This window comes from Dermacentor silvarum, chromosome 9 (genome assembly GCF_013339745.2).
Source record: "Dermacentor silvarum isolate Dsil-2018 chromosome 9, BIME_Dsil_1.4, whole genome shotgun sequence".
NCBI lineage: Eukaryota > Metazoa > Arthropoda > Arachnida > Ixodida > Ixodidae > Dermacentor > Dermacentor silvarum.
Genome location: NC_051162.1, coordinates 33104286 through 33117207, shown reverse-complemented (window position 1 = coordinate 33117207; position 12922 = coordinate 33104286). Strand labels below are relative to the sequence as shown.

Here is a 12922-nt window from a genome sequence, read left to right as displayed (position 1 = left end):
GTGAAATCATGAGGCGTAAAGCGTAGGTGGAGCGGAGGGGAGACGTAATGCGCATGCGCTAAGTTGCCGCTGGCCACGGCATCCGCAGCTGCGTGGGCGATCTCATCTGGGCTTCCGAGGGGGTGCCAGGGTGGCGTGAAGTGGGCACTCATCCTGAAGTGGACGTGAAGTCTGTGCTCATCCACAGCGTCAGCTGCTGAGGCCACTCCGGGGCACTAGCCCTGCTCCTGCAAAGGGCGTTGGCGAACGGCTACAAGAAGGCTGTCAGCGGCGGATGCCGTGAATCGCGCCCACGCGTCCCCCACGGGCTGCCTCTCGCGATCTCCCGATTAGCGAGACAGTCACGCCACACTTCGCTCCTTTTGCAATGTGCCGCACGAGAAAGATTGCCCACGCCAGCTACGCTACTCACAGCATTTACTTCCTGATATAAACAGCGTATCTATATAACAATAATACAATATATTGACAAGCTAAATGAAAGTGCATATAGAGCTGCGCTCACATTTCGCATTAGGGAGTATCGTAATCGTCGGTGAATTTTTTTTTCATATTCTTTATGTTACGATATGTGGTGATGCTCTTGACATGAGTGCACAATTGCAATATTGTGTATAAATACTAGGCTTCAACCAATAAATTGATTACTATTAAGCGTAAACTTGTAGTGATTCTCCTTTTCGTTTTGCTTGTTGTAACCCGCCGAGGTGGCCTCGCGGCTGTGGTGTTCCGCTGCTGAGCACGAGATCGCGCTATCAAATCCCGGCAGCGGCGGCCGCATTTCGATGGGGGCGAAAGGCAGGAACGCCCGTCTCCCATGCATTCGGGTGCACGTTAAGCATCACCAGGTGGTCAAAATTAATCCAGAGTCTCCCACTACGGCGTGCCTCATAATCAAATCGTGGTTTTGGCACGTAAAACCCAGAATTCAATTGTTTTGCTTGTGTTCGTAGCATAATTATTTTTCATTTTTCTGGTGTATCGGCTTTCTTCCGCCTTGAGATTAAAAACAGGGGGAGAATCTTCACAGGGCACTTAGGCTATAGTTAGTTATCCCGAGCAAGGCTGGTAACAGACATGTGGTCGTTAACGGCTACTGCTATAATCCTTTGAGGCGCGGTGTATCTAGACGCGGATTACTTTTGCCAGCTCCCTGGAGTAGTGGACAAGAGAAATCAACGGACACTGATCATCAGAACTGAACCCGTGACATTCTTAATGTGCATACATTTCACTTCATTGCGCAGCGTACTGCTACAAATAATCACTTTGACGAAGGCACTGTCTTGTCTGAGATAATGTTCGACGTGTCACGTTCCGACACAATGTCGAACGAATAACTTTTACTTTCTAGTAATGCGTCCAGCCAATAATTACAATGTGCATGTACTTCAAGTTTGTGATTAGAATATTTTTATGAAAGGAACCAACATTACTGAGTACACTATAAATACATATTTAATTACTCTCTAATTATGATTGCTCCTTTAAAAATTAGCAATCTTGCTCTCTTTTTTAGTACTGCGTCTAGTGCCTTGAAATAAATTTGTGTTTATTTGACACAATTACTTCATTAGCATTCGCGCCTGCACCGAATATACGAGAAGGGTACTCTACGAACCCAAACCTGCATCCATATAAGCCATAAGCCTATTTTTGTTCTTTATTTAGATTTCGCTTTGAGCCCAGCCTGTGAGGAATAGCTAACAGACCATGTGACACGTGGTTAACCTCCCCGCTGTTCCTTTTTTGTTTCTCTCTCTCTCTCTCTTGAGCAGCCCGTTCCAAAAAAGGTTAGACATCGCATGGCACTCAACGATTGATTGATTGATTCTGTTTATTGTCCTAAAGGCACGGGGACTATCAGACATACCAGAGTGAGGGAGATGTCGAGAGGAGGATGGAATAATATGATTTTTTACCAACTATTTGTTCTCTGGTGCGCACCTATATTCTGTGCGAGTGTGGCTTTTTTTTATTTCAAACATATCTTTTTAATTGCACGGATCACGTAGCGCGCTTTGGCCTGTTTACGCGGATTACCTGAAGAAGCACAAAAAATCGCAATGCCCATGTAGCTACTGAAAAACAATCATTACATACTTTTTTTTAATATTCACTCTGGGGCACATCTTTCGCTTGCGAAATTGAATCGCAACAGTGGTAAAGCCATGTCCTCCAGAAGAAGAATTCTTAGGTATTGCGCCGCCTTCCTTATATTAGTCCCGAAAACTAGCAGTAAAATGCATTGAGGTTCTTGTTGGCCTTTCCTTACCTTTCCTTACCTCCAAGAGGGAAGCTTCTGAAAAAACTCTTAACGCTCATGCCCTAATCTTTCGATAGTGCACATTGCATGGGGTAAGGTCTCCAACGAGGTGTTATTCTAACGCTTTATCTTAAGTCGACACGAGTTGAGATACCGCTAACCTCGGATTTCGCAATTAAATCTGCCCTAAAGTTGCTGCACAAAGAAACATTTTCATTACATTTCAGGGCATGATGGAATACCATGTCAACTTACTCTGTTTCTTTGTATTGTGGCCTGAGCTTTAGGAGCTCCTGGTAGCGATGGTTTTCTTGAATCCAAAACATATGCTCAGCAAACGATGAATTTTCACTGAGTAATGGAACCTGAAAAAGATATACAACTATCTGCAGGTTGCAACATTGAAGCGGTCAGAAACAGTGTGCACGTAGATCGAAATCGCTGTCACGGGCAGTGGCTGGTCAAAAAATTCGTGCGCAAGGGCGCAAGGGGAACTGCGATCTCGCAGCCGAAAGGAGGAAATTGAGAAGGCAGGGTGGGAGGGGCTTCTGCTCTGCGAGCAACTGCGTACTTTAAGCGGCGGCGGCCGGTCGCGCGCACCGTATCTTGAAACTATCTGCAACACGGCTCCTACGTTTGTATCAGTGTTGTACAGAACGGCGTTCCTGGAACTAGTTCCTTTAGGGAGGAACGGAGGAACGCCACCGTTCCTTTAAGGTTCGGTGGAACTGCAATGGTAACTCGTTATTTTTCCCCAGGAACGGCAGAGGCAACGGCTTTCTTTCTGTAAACGTTCCACGGCACTCAACAGACGCACCGACGCAAGCGCGTATGCAGCACATCATGCAGGGCGGATGGGCGACCGCGTGAGGTGCAAAGAACTACCGCTTGCCTCTCACGTGAATACGGTACATTTGCTTTCGCGAGTTCTCCATTATATTTTTATGACTAGCCTTCAAGATTGTCACGTGACGCTCCCTCTTGCAGTTTCTTTCGGCCATACCGGCCTGCCGGACACTAACATCGAGCTGTAACTCTTGCCGAGTTCAAACAAGGGTCTTCACTAAATAGGGAATATCTATTCAGGACATTTCATTTCCCACTCATACTGCAATATTGAATCCGCATTCATTAAACGCCTATGTAGTGTTCCTTTAGATGCGGTTTCTTGTGCAAGAATTTTATTTATATCATCCTGAGACCACTGCACATTGCCTTCAACTTTTTTTCGAAATTCACTCGGAAGTGTGTCCAAAATGTTCACTCTGAGTGTGAAGTACGGTGCATGTGTACCTGTAAAGAAGTGGTTTACTTATTTTCTTGTCATCCGCTTTCGAAAAATTTGACAATAAATTGGTCTAGACCTATGTGTCGTCCCAAACGGCCGAAAGACTTCGAAGCATGTTTCGAAGTCACCAAGATTGCATGAAAATAGCAGACGCGGCAACAATATGGCAATGTACTACACGTAGTTTCATCTTCATCCCAGCGTTTAATCAATGAAATGCAGTATTTACCACAGCTAACATGTGGAGATGATGGAGAAAGTCATTTTTTTCACGTAGACGGAGACGGAGCTTTTGGCGAGCGCCGTCTAATCCGTGGTATTCAAATTTTTAAAATTGTTTTTCAAGTTCATGACATAACAGTAGGCAATAAAAACCACCTTGAAGAGCAATTATGTCCGGTTGCTGCGTCCGGGCCTCAGGAGGATATTGGTGCAATGTGAGTAACTTTGTATTTGCAGATCTGAAGCGCAGTATCCTGACTGCGCGATTTGAAGACCGAAGTGGAAAGTGCCGTATGTGTTGCACTTGTAATAGACGAGCACCAAAGTTGCAGTTAGACATGTCTAGAGTATGCCCTGTGCTGCCTAAAAAAATTCGGCTAGGAGCGTTTCTTTGGATTCTTTTTACAACCAGATAATCTGCCGCCGGCGATGTTCAAATTCGTATAATATACGTAGTTCGATGTGAGTTTTAAATTGCTCACTTTATTTCGCCGCAGGATTATCCTACGCCATATTTTAATATAAAAATTGAAATGTAACGTTAATGTTACGCCACGTTCCAATGTTAGAAGTGTAACAGGAACGCGTTCCTTTCCTATTAAAGTAACTTGTAACGGGAACTCGTTCCAAGATTGGGAAGGAACGAGGAACGAGCTTTCATTCCTGTTTTAGAGGTACGTGTACAAAACTAGTTTGTATGCGCTCTGCTTTCGCCGCTAAGTTTCCGCTGAAGGGATAGACCGCACGAACCTTCGCTTGCTGCTGCTCGCGCGCGTGCTCACGCCAGCGTTTTGACAGCGGTTGTGTGCGATCATCGGGTGTGATCTATTCATGCTTGCTTGTGCGCGCTGACACCATGCTGTTACTTCAGATAGAAAGCGACTGTGTCCAAGTTTATACAGCCGATAAAACTACTATCCTTACTCCGTATAGCTCTCTGCTAATTTGCGATCCCAATTGAATCTTCGCTTTTCGGGGGAAACTACCACTTTTTTCTTAACATTATCACTCTACGCCGACACAAGCGCCGCCACGGTCACCGTACCTCCCATGCATTTGCCGCAGCCGCGCCGGCACCTCCGACGAGCGGGACGCTATAACCACAGAAGCGCAGGCCACTTGCCCACGCGCTGTCGCCACACTTTTTACCCTCTCCCGTTACCCATCTCCATTGCTGCTGCGTCGTCACCACGCTCTTTCCCCCTCTCCCCTACCCGTCTCCATTGCTGTGCACGCGCCAGCTGAGAAGACCCCTACCCTCGGATGGCGTGATCGCCGTTTCTGCCTGTCGATTTGCTTCGCTCCTGCTATGGTGAAATTTACTCCTTTCCTCTACTATATCCTTTTTCTCCAACTCTCCCCTCCCCGTTGGCGCTGAGCCGTGCTCCCTCAAGGGCTGCAGGATACAGCGCCAACCTTTTTTTTTTCTGTCATAAAGTAGCCGTGAAACGGGCGTAAGCCGCTCAGGGAATCCCCCCCCCCCCCCCCCCTTTCCGAACGCATCCGCGAGCGAGATAGAAGTATTATGATACGAAATACAGAGAGGTCGGCCTGAGGTATATTCCTCTAGCCAGCTACTCTGCGTTGGGGGAAGGGGAAGAGGGAAATAAAGAGGGAAGAAAGTGGCGTATGATGGGTGACGATGACGAGAGAAGGAAAAACATATGGCAAGCAATTTGGTATGCTCAAAGCCTACAGTCCAGGCCCGTACTTTTTAAAAAGCCCAGTAACGCCTGGATGGCCTCTTAAAACTCGATTGAACGTCTGGTCAAGGGCCTAAAATAACGCCCTTCGACAACGGCGCACTTTCGAGGCGCGTAAAGTCATTGGTCCACTTTTGACGCTCTTCAACGTACTTAGGGCAGTCACACAGCACATGACCTATAGTCTCATTCACATTGCACAACTCACTGTCTGGACACTCGGTGCGTCGCATGAAGTCCACGTACTCGTGCGTGAACACTATCCCCAGCCTTAGTCTGTGCTTAATACTGGCACAGCTGCGTTCAATTTTCTGTGGTAGCCAAAATTTCTTCGTAGGGTCCAATCTCTGGAGTCGTCGGTGTCGATTATCCGGATTGTCGCAGTGCTTTTAAGATGCATACAGGACATGCATATGTAAACAGCTTCGCTGTAAGTAAACAGCTTCGTAATATGTAAACAGCTTCTATAAGTAAACAGCTTCTATAAGTAAACAGCTTCGCTGTAAAAAACTATTTGGCAACACATTGCACAGCAAAATTTGTACTGTGATCAGATGTGAGCCAACTATACGTGACCCAAAACGACCGCTATAAACGTTCACTTAAAACATGGACAAACATTTTTCAGGGAATCGCTGGATCCAGCGAAATGGCTTGGTCACTTGAATTTTCAACATCTAAGTAGATACTATATGTACTAGATATAGTCCTAATGTTCTATTATTAGGCATGTTGTGTCGAGTTATAGATCTGCGGCTTATGTAGTGCATTGTTTCGTTCTAGAACGGTAGGGCATATATTTGTGTAGTTTTAGTAGGGACAAATTCCTGTTGTGGCGAAAAGGACAAAGCGAATGAGGTATTTTAAGTGATAGCTCTAGACTTTTTTCGGAGATGTTGGTCAAACATGTTGAAGAACCTTCAAGTGTGCGAGCAGCTTGTGGATTCCACAAATAATTATTAAATTTGGTCTGACTCCGTTATCCTTGAGGCTTCCACAGAACTCGTGTTTTCTGCTTGTACCTACAAGGGGTGTTGAAACGAAAAATTCAGCAAATATTATGGCACCAAAGCTACAAGCCATGAAAAAATTTTAATTGCAGCTGTATTGATTCTTGATTTGTTCTTGATTTACATTAACGATTTGCCTTCAAACGTATCAACTAACATCCGTTTGTTTGCTGACGATTGCGTCATTTATCACACTATCAATAACGCCCTCGGCCAACAAGCTTTACAGACTGATCTTAACCACATCTTAAACTGGTGCAGCCAATGGCTAATCATGCTTAATCCTAATAAATGCAAATCTGTAATCTTCTCGCGCCATTCTAACCCCCTTCATTTTCCGTACACAATTTCTGGTGTTCGTGTAGAAACCGTTAACTCTTTCAAATACTTGGGTGTAACCTTATGCAGTGACCTATCCTGGCGTACTCATATTACTAACACCATATCATCTGCCAACAAAACACTTGGATTCCTAAAACGCAACCTCCGACATGCCCCCATACATGTAAAACTTCTAGCTTATAAAACGCTCGTTAGACCTAAGCTCGAGTGCGCATCCGCCATTTGGAGCCCGCACCAGTCTCACCTCGACACTGCTCTGGAAGCAGTTCAAAACCGCGCTGCTAGATTCATCCATTCCGCTTATCAATACCACGTTAGTGTATCATCTTTAAAAGCAGAATCCGGCTTATCAAACCTCTATCTTCGCCGTCGCATTGCCACGCTGTCTTTGTTCCACAAATTCTTTTACAGTTCTCTAGGCCATCCACCTTACATCGCACCCCCTGCCCGCATATCTCTTCGCGTCGGCCATGAACTTCAAGTGTCACGCCCACGTGCCCGCACCGTTGCATTTTCATCTTCATTTTTTCCGCGCGCAGCATCAGAATGGAACGGCCTTTCCCACCAAAAAGCAGCAATCGCTTGTCCATCCACTTTTTTGAATGATGTAACCGACTTTATTTGTAAGTGACGTCATGTGGCTATATTGTAAACCCACCCCTTATGAAATACTCCCTAGAGGGGTCTTTAAGGAAATAAAGTGTAGTGAAGTGAAGTGAAGTGAAGTATTGAAGACGTCGCAGAAAATTTCCGAACTGCTACCGCAACGGTCAAAGGCTCGCTCAAGTATCAAATTGAATGTTAAAAATCACTCTGTAATCACACGGGTTGACATTCACGATTGAAATTTTGCAGTCGTATACGAGAGAACCTCGACGCTGACAATCAGCCGTCGAAAGCGTCCTCCCGAACTATCAAGCATTAAATTTAGAGAGCTAATGGTAACTGTCACGTGTTCCATGCCATCGGCGCTGATGCAGCTTCAGCGCTTCTTCCTGTTTGATGAGAAAGCGCTCCACGGTTTACTAACCAGGCACACGGAACAACGAATACGCCAGCATAGCAGGTGCTTCAGCGAACTTTCAAATTTTTTACGGGTGCCTGGGGTAGATAGCACAATTCTAGTTCATGAGCTGGTCTACTTTAAGAGATGGACATTACTTGCTCAAAAATTGAAATGAATATTCGACTAATTAACAAAAATTCACTAATTAAGTTTTCACCTGATTACCTTATTGCCCATATGGCAATTTGCAAATTCGAGCCGTGGAGTTCGCAAGGCGGATCATCTTGACACGAATTCTCAGGATGACACCACTTTTGAGGTATTAATTCGCGACCTTCGCGGTGAAATGCATTGGCGTTCCGGTTACCTAGTTAAAGGAACCCTGAAACGGTTTTGACGATTTTGTACAAACGTACTGAGTCGTTAGAGTAGGTCCTTCTGATCATTAATTGATGCATCTAAGCGCTCCACGTAAAGCGTGTAATTTATTATAAGGTTTTAAAAATGTACATCGCTACCGATTGCAGCACGCCAAACGGCTGATTTTTGTGGCCAGATGAAGCGATTTGCCCAGAGTACGTCACTGGGCCAGCTATCCGATTGGCTGCCCAGAGCGCGTCATCGATAATTTTTCCAACATTATGGTGAACAAATGTTGTTCGTAATAGTTTAGATGTTAGTTAATTTGTTTCTATAAAAAGAAATTAACACAAAGATGATGCACAAGGACACGTATCACTACACAAAAGCACTTTCGGCCCACAGCAAGTGTCGTCTGCTTGTGTTACAACGTGCTCCGTGTTGACGAGAGCTGCGCGGTCAGTGTTGTTCTTCTTTTTCTTTTCGCGAACACCACGGTTCGCCCTTGTCGCGTTGTGGGCTACAAACGGAACGATCGGCGACATGTCAAGCTGCGACATCGTACGCCGCTGCCAAATCGTGCCCCGCTGCAAGGCAGCAGACGAGCGGACTGGCTGCAGCGCATCGGACTTACGGTGTCCAAAGCAATCCAAACGGCGCCAGCATCTACGCGTTTGCGGCCGTCGCTTCACGTCGAAGGTTTGCAACAATAGAGTTCAGCGCGTCCGGTATTCAAGTAAACGCAAGCGCAAGTTTACTGGCCGCTTTACCACGTTTTACGTGATGAACGGACGTTCAAACATGCACTTCTTGCACGGTGCAGCCACCGGGCGGCACAAAGCTCAACCAAACACACAGCTAATATAGCAGTAACCAAGTTTTTTTTTTCTACTTTGCTGCTGGCTCAAATTTTTGGCAGGAGCATAATCTTGAACACGTTGTCATGTTTAAAACGTTTTACACTTGGTTACAAGAATATTAGCTCTGTTTTGGCTGGTTAAGCTCTGCACCACCAGGTTAGTAGACCGCGCATGCCGATCAGGCCGCTCACGTTCGTCTCCGAAGCTCCTTCATCACAGCGGGGCTTTAGTTTACGCCTGTGGCTATCCGTCAAAACACCCAGCTAGCCTGTGGTTACCGAAATACTGGACACGCTCGGCGCTGCGACAGAACGCTCGCAACGCACGCTGCTTGATCGCTCTCGCTGGAGATCGATGGCCAGGCGGCTAGCGGAGAGGTTGGCGAGCCTTCGCGCGCTGGCTCCAGGACAAGCGGAAATAGACGACAACGTACGTCACCACATGACGTAGAGCCAGCGCAAGCGGAGCTTAGCCCCGATAACTCGACGAGCGAGTTGAGGAGGAAATGCATGGCTAGGGAGGAGGGTAACTTGTAATCGTCCGTAGCTCTCTTAATATGAGACGCTTCACTTAAATTGTGACGCGAATGTTTTACTGTAGCTGCACCCCACGCGTCTACAAAATTTGTCCGAACCGGTTCAGGGACCCTTTAACAAAACCTCGTTTTATGCATTGAAGCACAAATGTAACTGGAACGTCAATGCATTTCCGCGCAAAGTTCGGCAATTAATATCTCAAAACTGGTGTCATCCTGAGATTTCGTTCTAAGTGAATCCGCCTTACGAACTCCACGGCTACAATTTGTATATTGCAATGTGGGCCATAAGGCAATTAGTTAAAAACTTATTTAGTAAATTGTTGTTTCCATTATGCATTTAAAATTTTTGTGCAAGTAATGTCCACCTCTTCGCGTACACCAGCTCATGAACTAGAATTGTGCTATCCGCTACAGGCAATCTTAAAACTTTTTTAAAGTGTTCGCAGAAACACCCTGAATATTGTTGTATGGAGTTGCCCCAAATCAGGTGAAGTCCTTTGTTAGTGGCACCACCATCCTGTAGGGGCCGTAATTGACGGTCGCAGGAACACTCACGAAAGAGCAATGAGTTACTCACAAATTTGTACAGCTCGTTCACTACAAGGTTCTCCAACATCCAGTCAGGATAACCAATCACTGTTTCCATTTTGGCCAGCTGAAACCGTTTAGAAGTACAGTAAACTGGGGCTCAACTACTGTTCAGCCGAAGCTGGGAATCACAGAACGGCACTCGGACGGCAATGAACTCACTCGCTCGGCAGCCTTGGTCTTCGTCGAGTCCGACATCCACTTGTTTTCGGCGATGATCTTTCCGAATGATGCCTTGATGAAGTACATCATCTTCTGCACCTGTTCAAACGAAGTTCAGGGGAAGGACGTGAGCGAGGGTCTGCGTGCACCAATTACATCAAAATTTCTTACGTTATTCCTGTCGTACTTGTTGAAACTGTGCTTAATATACAAGCTCGCTCCCGCACTGAGCATCTTGTCCGGCTTCAGTAGTTGTTTGATGCAAGAAGCTGCGACCTGATTCCTCGATGATGAGCGTGCCATGTTGGTCGCATTCAATTTATACGTCAAATAAAGGTCGTGTAGGGGCGTTCCTTCAGCCTCAACCAATGATTGAATGTAAGTCCACATGACGTAGTTTTTGACAACATTGCTGAAAGAGAAATTAATATTGGAGAGCGGGAAAATAACGGTGCTCGGAACTTCCCAAATGGCAGATTTATTTGTCCCTATCCCGGAACTAATGTCAATAAATGCGCTCGATAAAGCCTAGCAAACAGCGCGCGTTCCATTGTATGCAGTATAGCCACTTGCATTTCACGCATCAAGCAAGTTGTAGACGCCGGCGAACTTTCCACAATCCAAGTAACTGTATAGTTCGAGTGGCTCGAGAGAAGCTTGAAGTTTCTGTCATGAGCTGTGAGTTTTGCCTGTGAGACATAGATGGGACATGTCTTTGAGCTCGAATACGGGAACCACTTAAAGAATGAGGCGTACACGTGAACACCTTTTATAAGTGGCTCACTAAATTAAACTTTCATTTTCCTTCCGTATGTTACTTTAACAAGTGTAAAGTCAAATGTTGTACCCACCCCTTATGTAATACCCCTTAAGTCAGGGGTCTTTAAGGTAAATGAACTGAACTGAACTGAACTGTAAGATCTTTGCAGCCATAAAAGACCACTACAAATATGTTTCCGACGCCAACACTTGGCGCTAATTATTGAATATAGTACAAATGGTTACTTAGGACAGAGTGGGCGAGTGTGCACATGGGCATGAGACATGGCACGAAACTGTATACGGACATTTTTCACGAAGCAATACCCAATGAGAACCCTGCCCCGAAGCGAAATTCCATGAACAGTAATGCACCACCTTCTAAATGTGGACAAAAGGTACCGTAATGACAGCGGGTATCCGAATTTTCGTCGTGTCTATATTACTCCGCATATAGTCTGTCCCTTCGTAAAATTTTTTCTTAAGGCTGCGCACACTACCGCATAAAAAAATCTTTCAGATCGGTACACATATGAAAGTTTATTTTATATGACGACGACGTATCTTTTCGTGAAATCCGCGGCTCCAGGTATGTCGTCACAGGAAAAATGCAAATGAGAATGTCACTCACGAGTTGTTCAAACTGTTCAGGAACTTCCACAAGCCTGTATAATAGTCAGGATATTCCAATATGATACGAATACCATCGTCTAAAGTGGCGTTGATGACGCCAAGTTCCTTTTGAAGCATTGTCCGTAATGTAAACTGCGGCGTGAAAAAGACTGCAATAAGACATCTTGCACGTTTCTATAGAAAGTCGTGGTGTTTGAACTCCTTGAAAGCTGAATTAGAGAATAGCTTGCACTTATATGTCTTATATACTGCCTTGCGTTTGTTGCTGCTATATTGTTCTGTGAAACTGTATTTTCATTATTAACATTTACCTCACGTCACTAAATTTTGTTATTGATGCTATTTCAATGCGATTAGTTTTTTTACGTACTTCATGCAGTTTTCAGGGGTGGACGGTCAATCTACATATCAAAGTGCTTTCCCGCCAATCTGCGTCATGGGTAGTCCGTGGTCGAATGCGTAGCGCATCGGGCTGATGTGCGGAGTGAACAGGGTTTCAAGCCAACCGTCGGACCAATTTGGTTGCCTGATTATGTGGCATTCGGTACCTTTGCGCCACTCTTCAACGAACCTGTTTGACGCCGACATTGGTCACTGAGAATGTGGCAATGGATATGTGGCAGTGGTTAGGTACCGTCCTTTAATGAGCCTTTTTGACGTTGATTTGGAGCCCAGGGTATGTGCTACTTCGTCTATTCTGCTCTTCAATGAACCTGTTTCATACCAACTTGGTTCACTTGCCAGAAGGTATGTTCCGCTCTTCAATAATACTATTTGACGCTAACTTGGGTAACTAGGTATACGTTACACTGGGTATGGGCCGATCTACAAGGACGAAAGTGATCCTATAAATTTCTCTAATGCTCGGCGTAATTGAATAAGCGCCTTATGTCCTTACGGTTTCACCGCTAGTTGGGGCAGCGGGTGCAGTGAGAAGCGAGAGAGAGGAGCCCGGCAGTACAAACGTTTCGGCGTTGGCAATAATTGGCGCTGAGCCGTGCTCCCTCAAGGGCTGCAGAAGATAGCGCCAACCTTTCCCTTTCCCTCAAGAACCACTTACCGCAATACGATATGCCGCTACATTGCTTAAATGCTAATCTCATGAACGCCAACATTCATCGTAAGATGGGTGCTGCGGGAATTTTTCTTTTATTGCGATAGCAATTATATGGACACTCCAAAGCA

The 12922-nt window shown here is 45.5% G+C and overlaps 1 protein-coding gene across 2 annotated transcripts in view; it reads right to left on the bottom strand.

The window, feature by feature from the left end:
• Window positions 1-12714, bottom strand: part of LOC119465202 (neprilysin-1-like) — a 78386-nt gene extending 65672 nt beyond the window's left edge. For both annotated transcript variants that reach the window (XM_037725999.2, XM_049656611.1), the window contains exons 1-5: window positions 11736-12714; window positions 10517-10757; window positions 10346-10444; window positions 10173-10250; window positions 2522-2631 (exon numbers count right to left, since the gene is read on the bottom strand). In XM_037725999.2, coding sequence (XP_037581927.1) covers window positions 2522-2631; window positions 10173-10250; window positions 10346-10444; window positions 10517-10757; window positions 11736-11854 — 647 coding nt within the window. In that variant the 5' untranslated portion in view covers window positions 11855-12714. The remainder of the gene's footprint in view (window positions 1-2521; window positions 2632-10172; window positions 10251-10345; window positions 10445-10516; window positions 10758-11735) is intronic.
• Window positions 12715-12922: the final 208 nt, after the last annotated feature.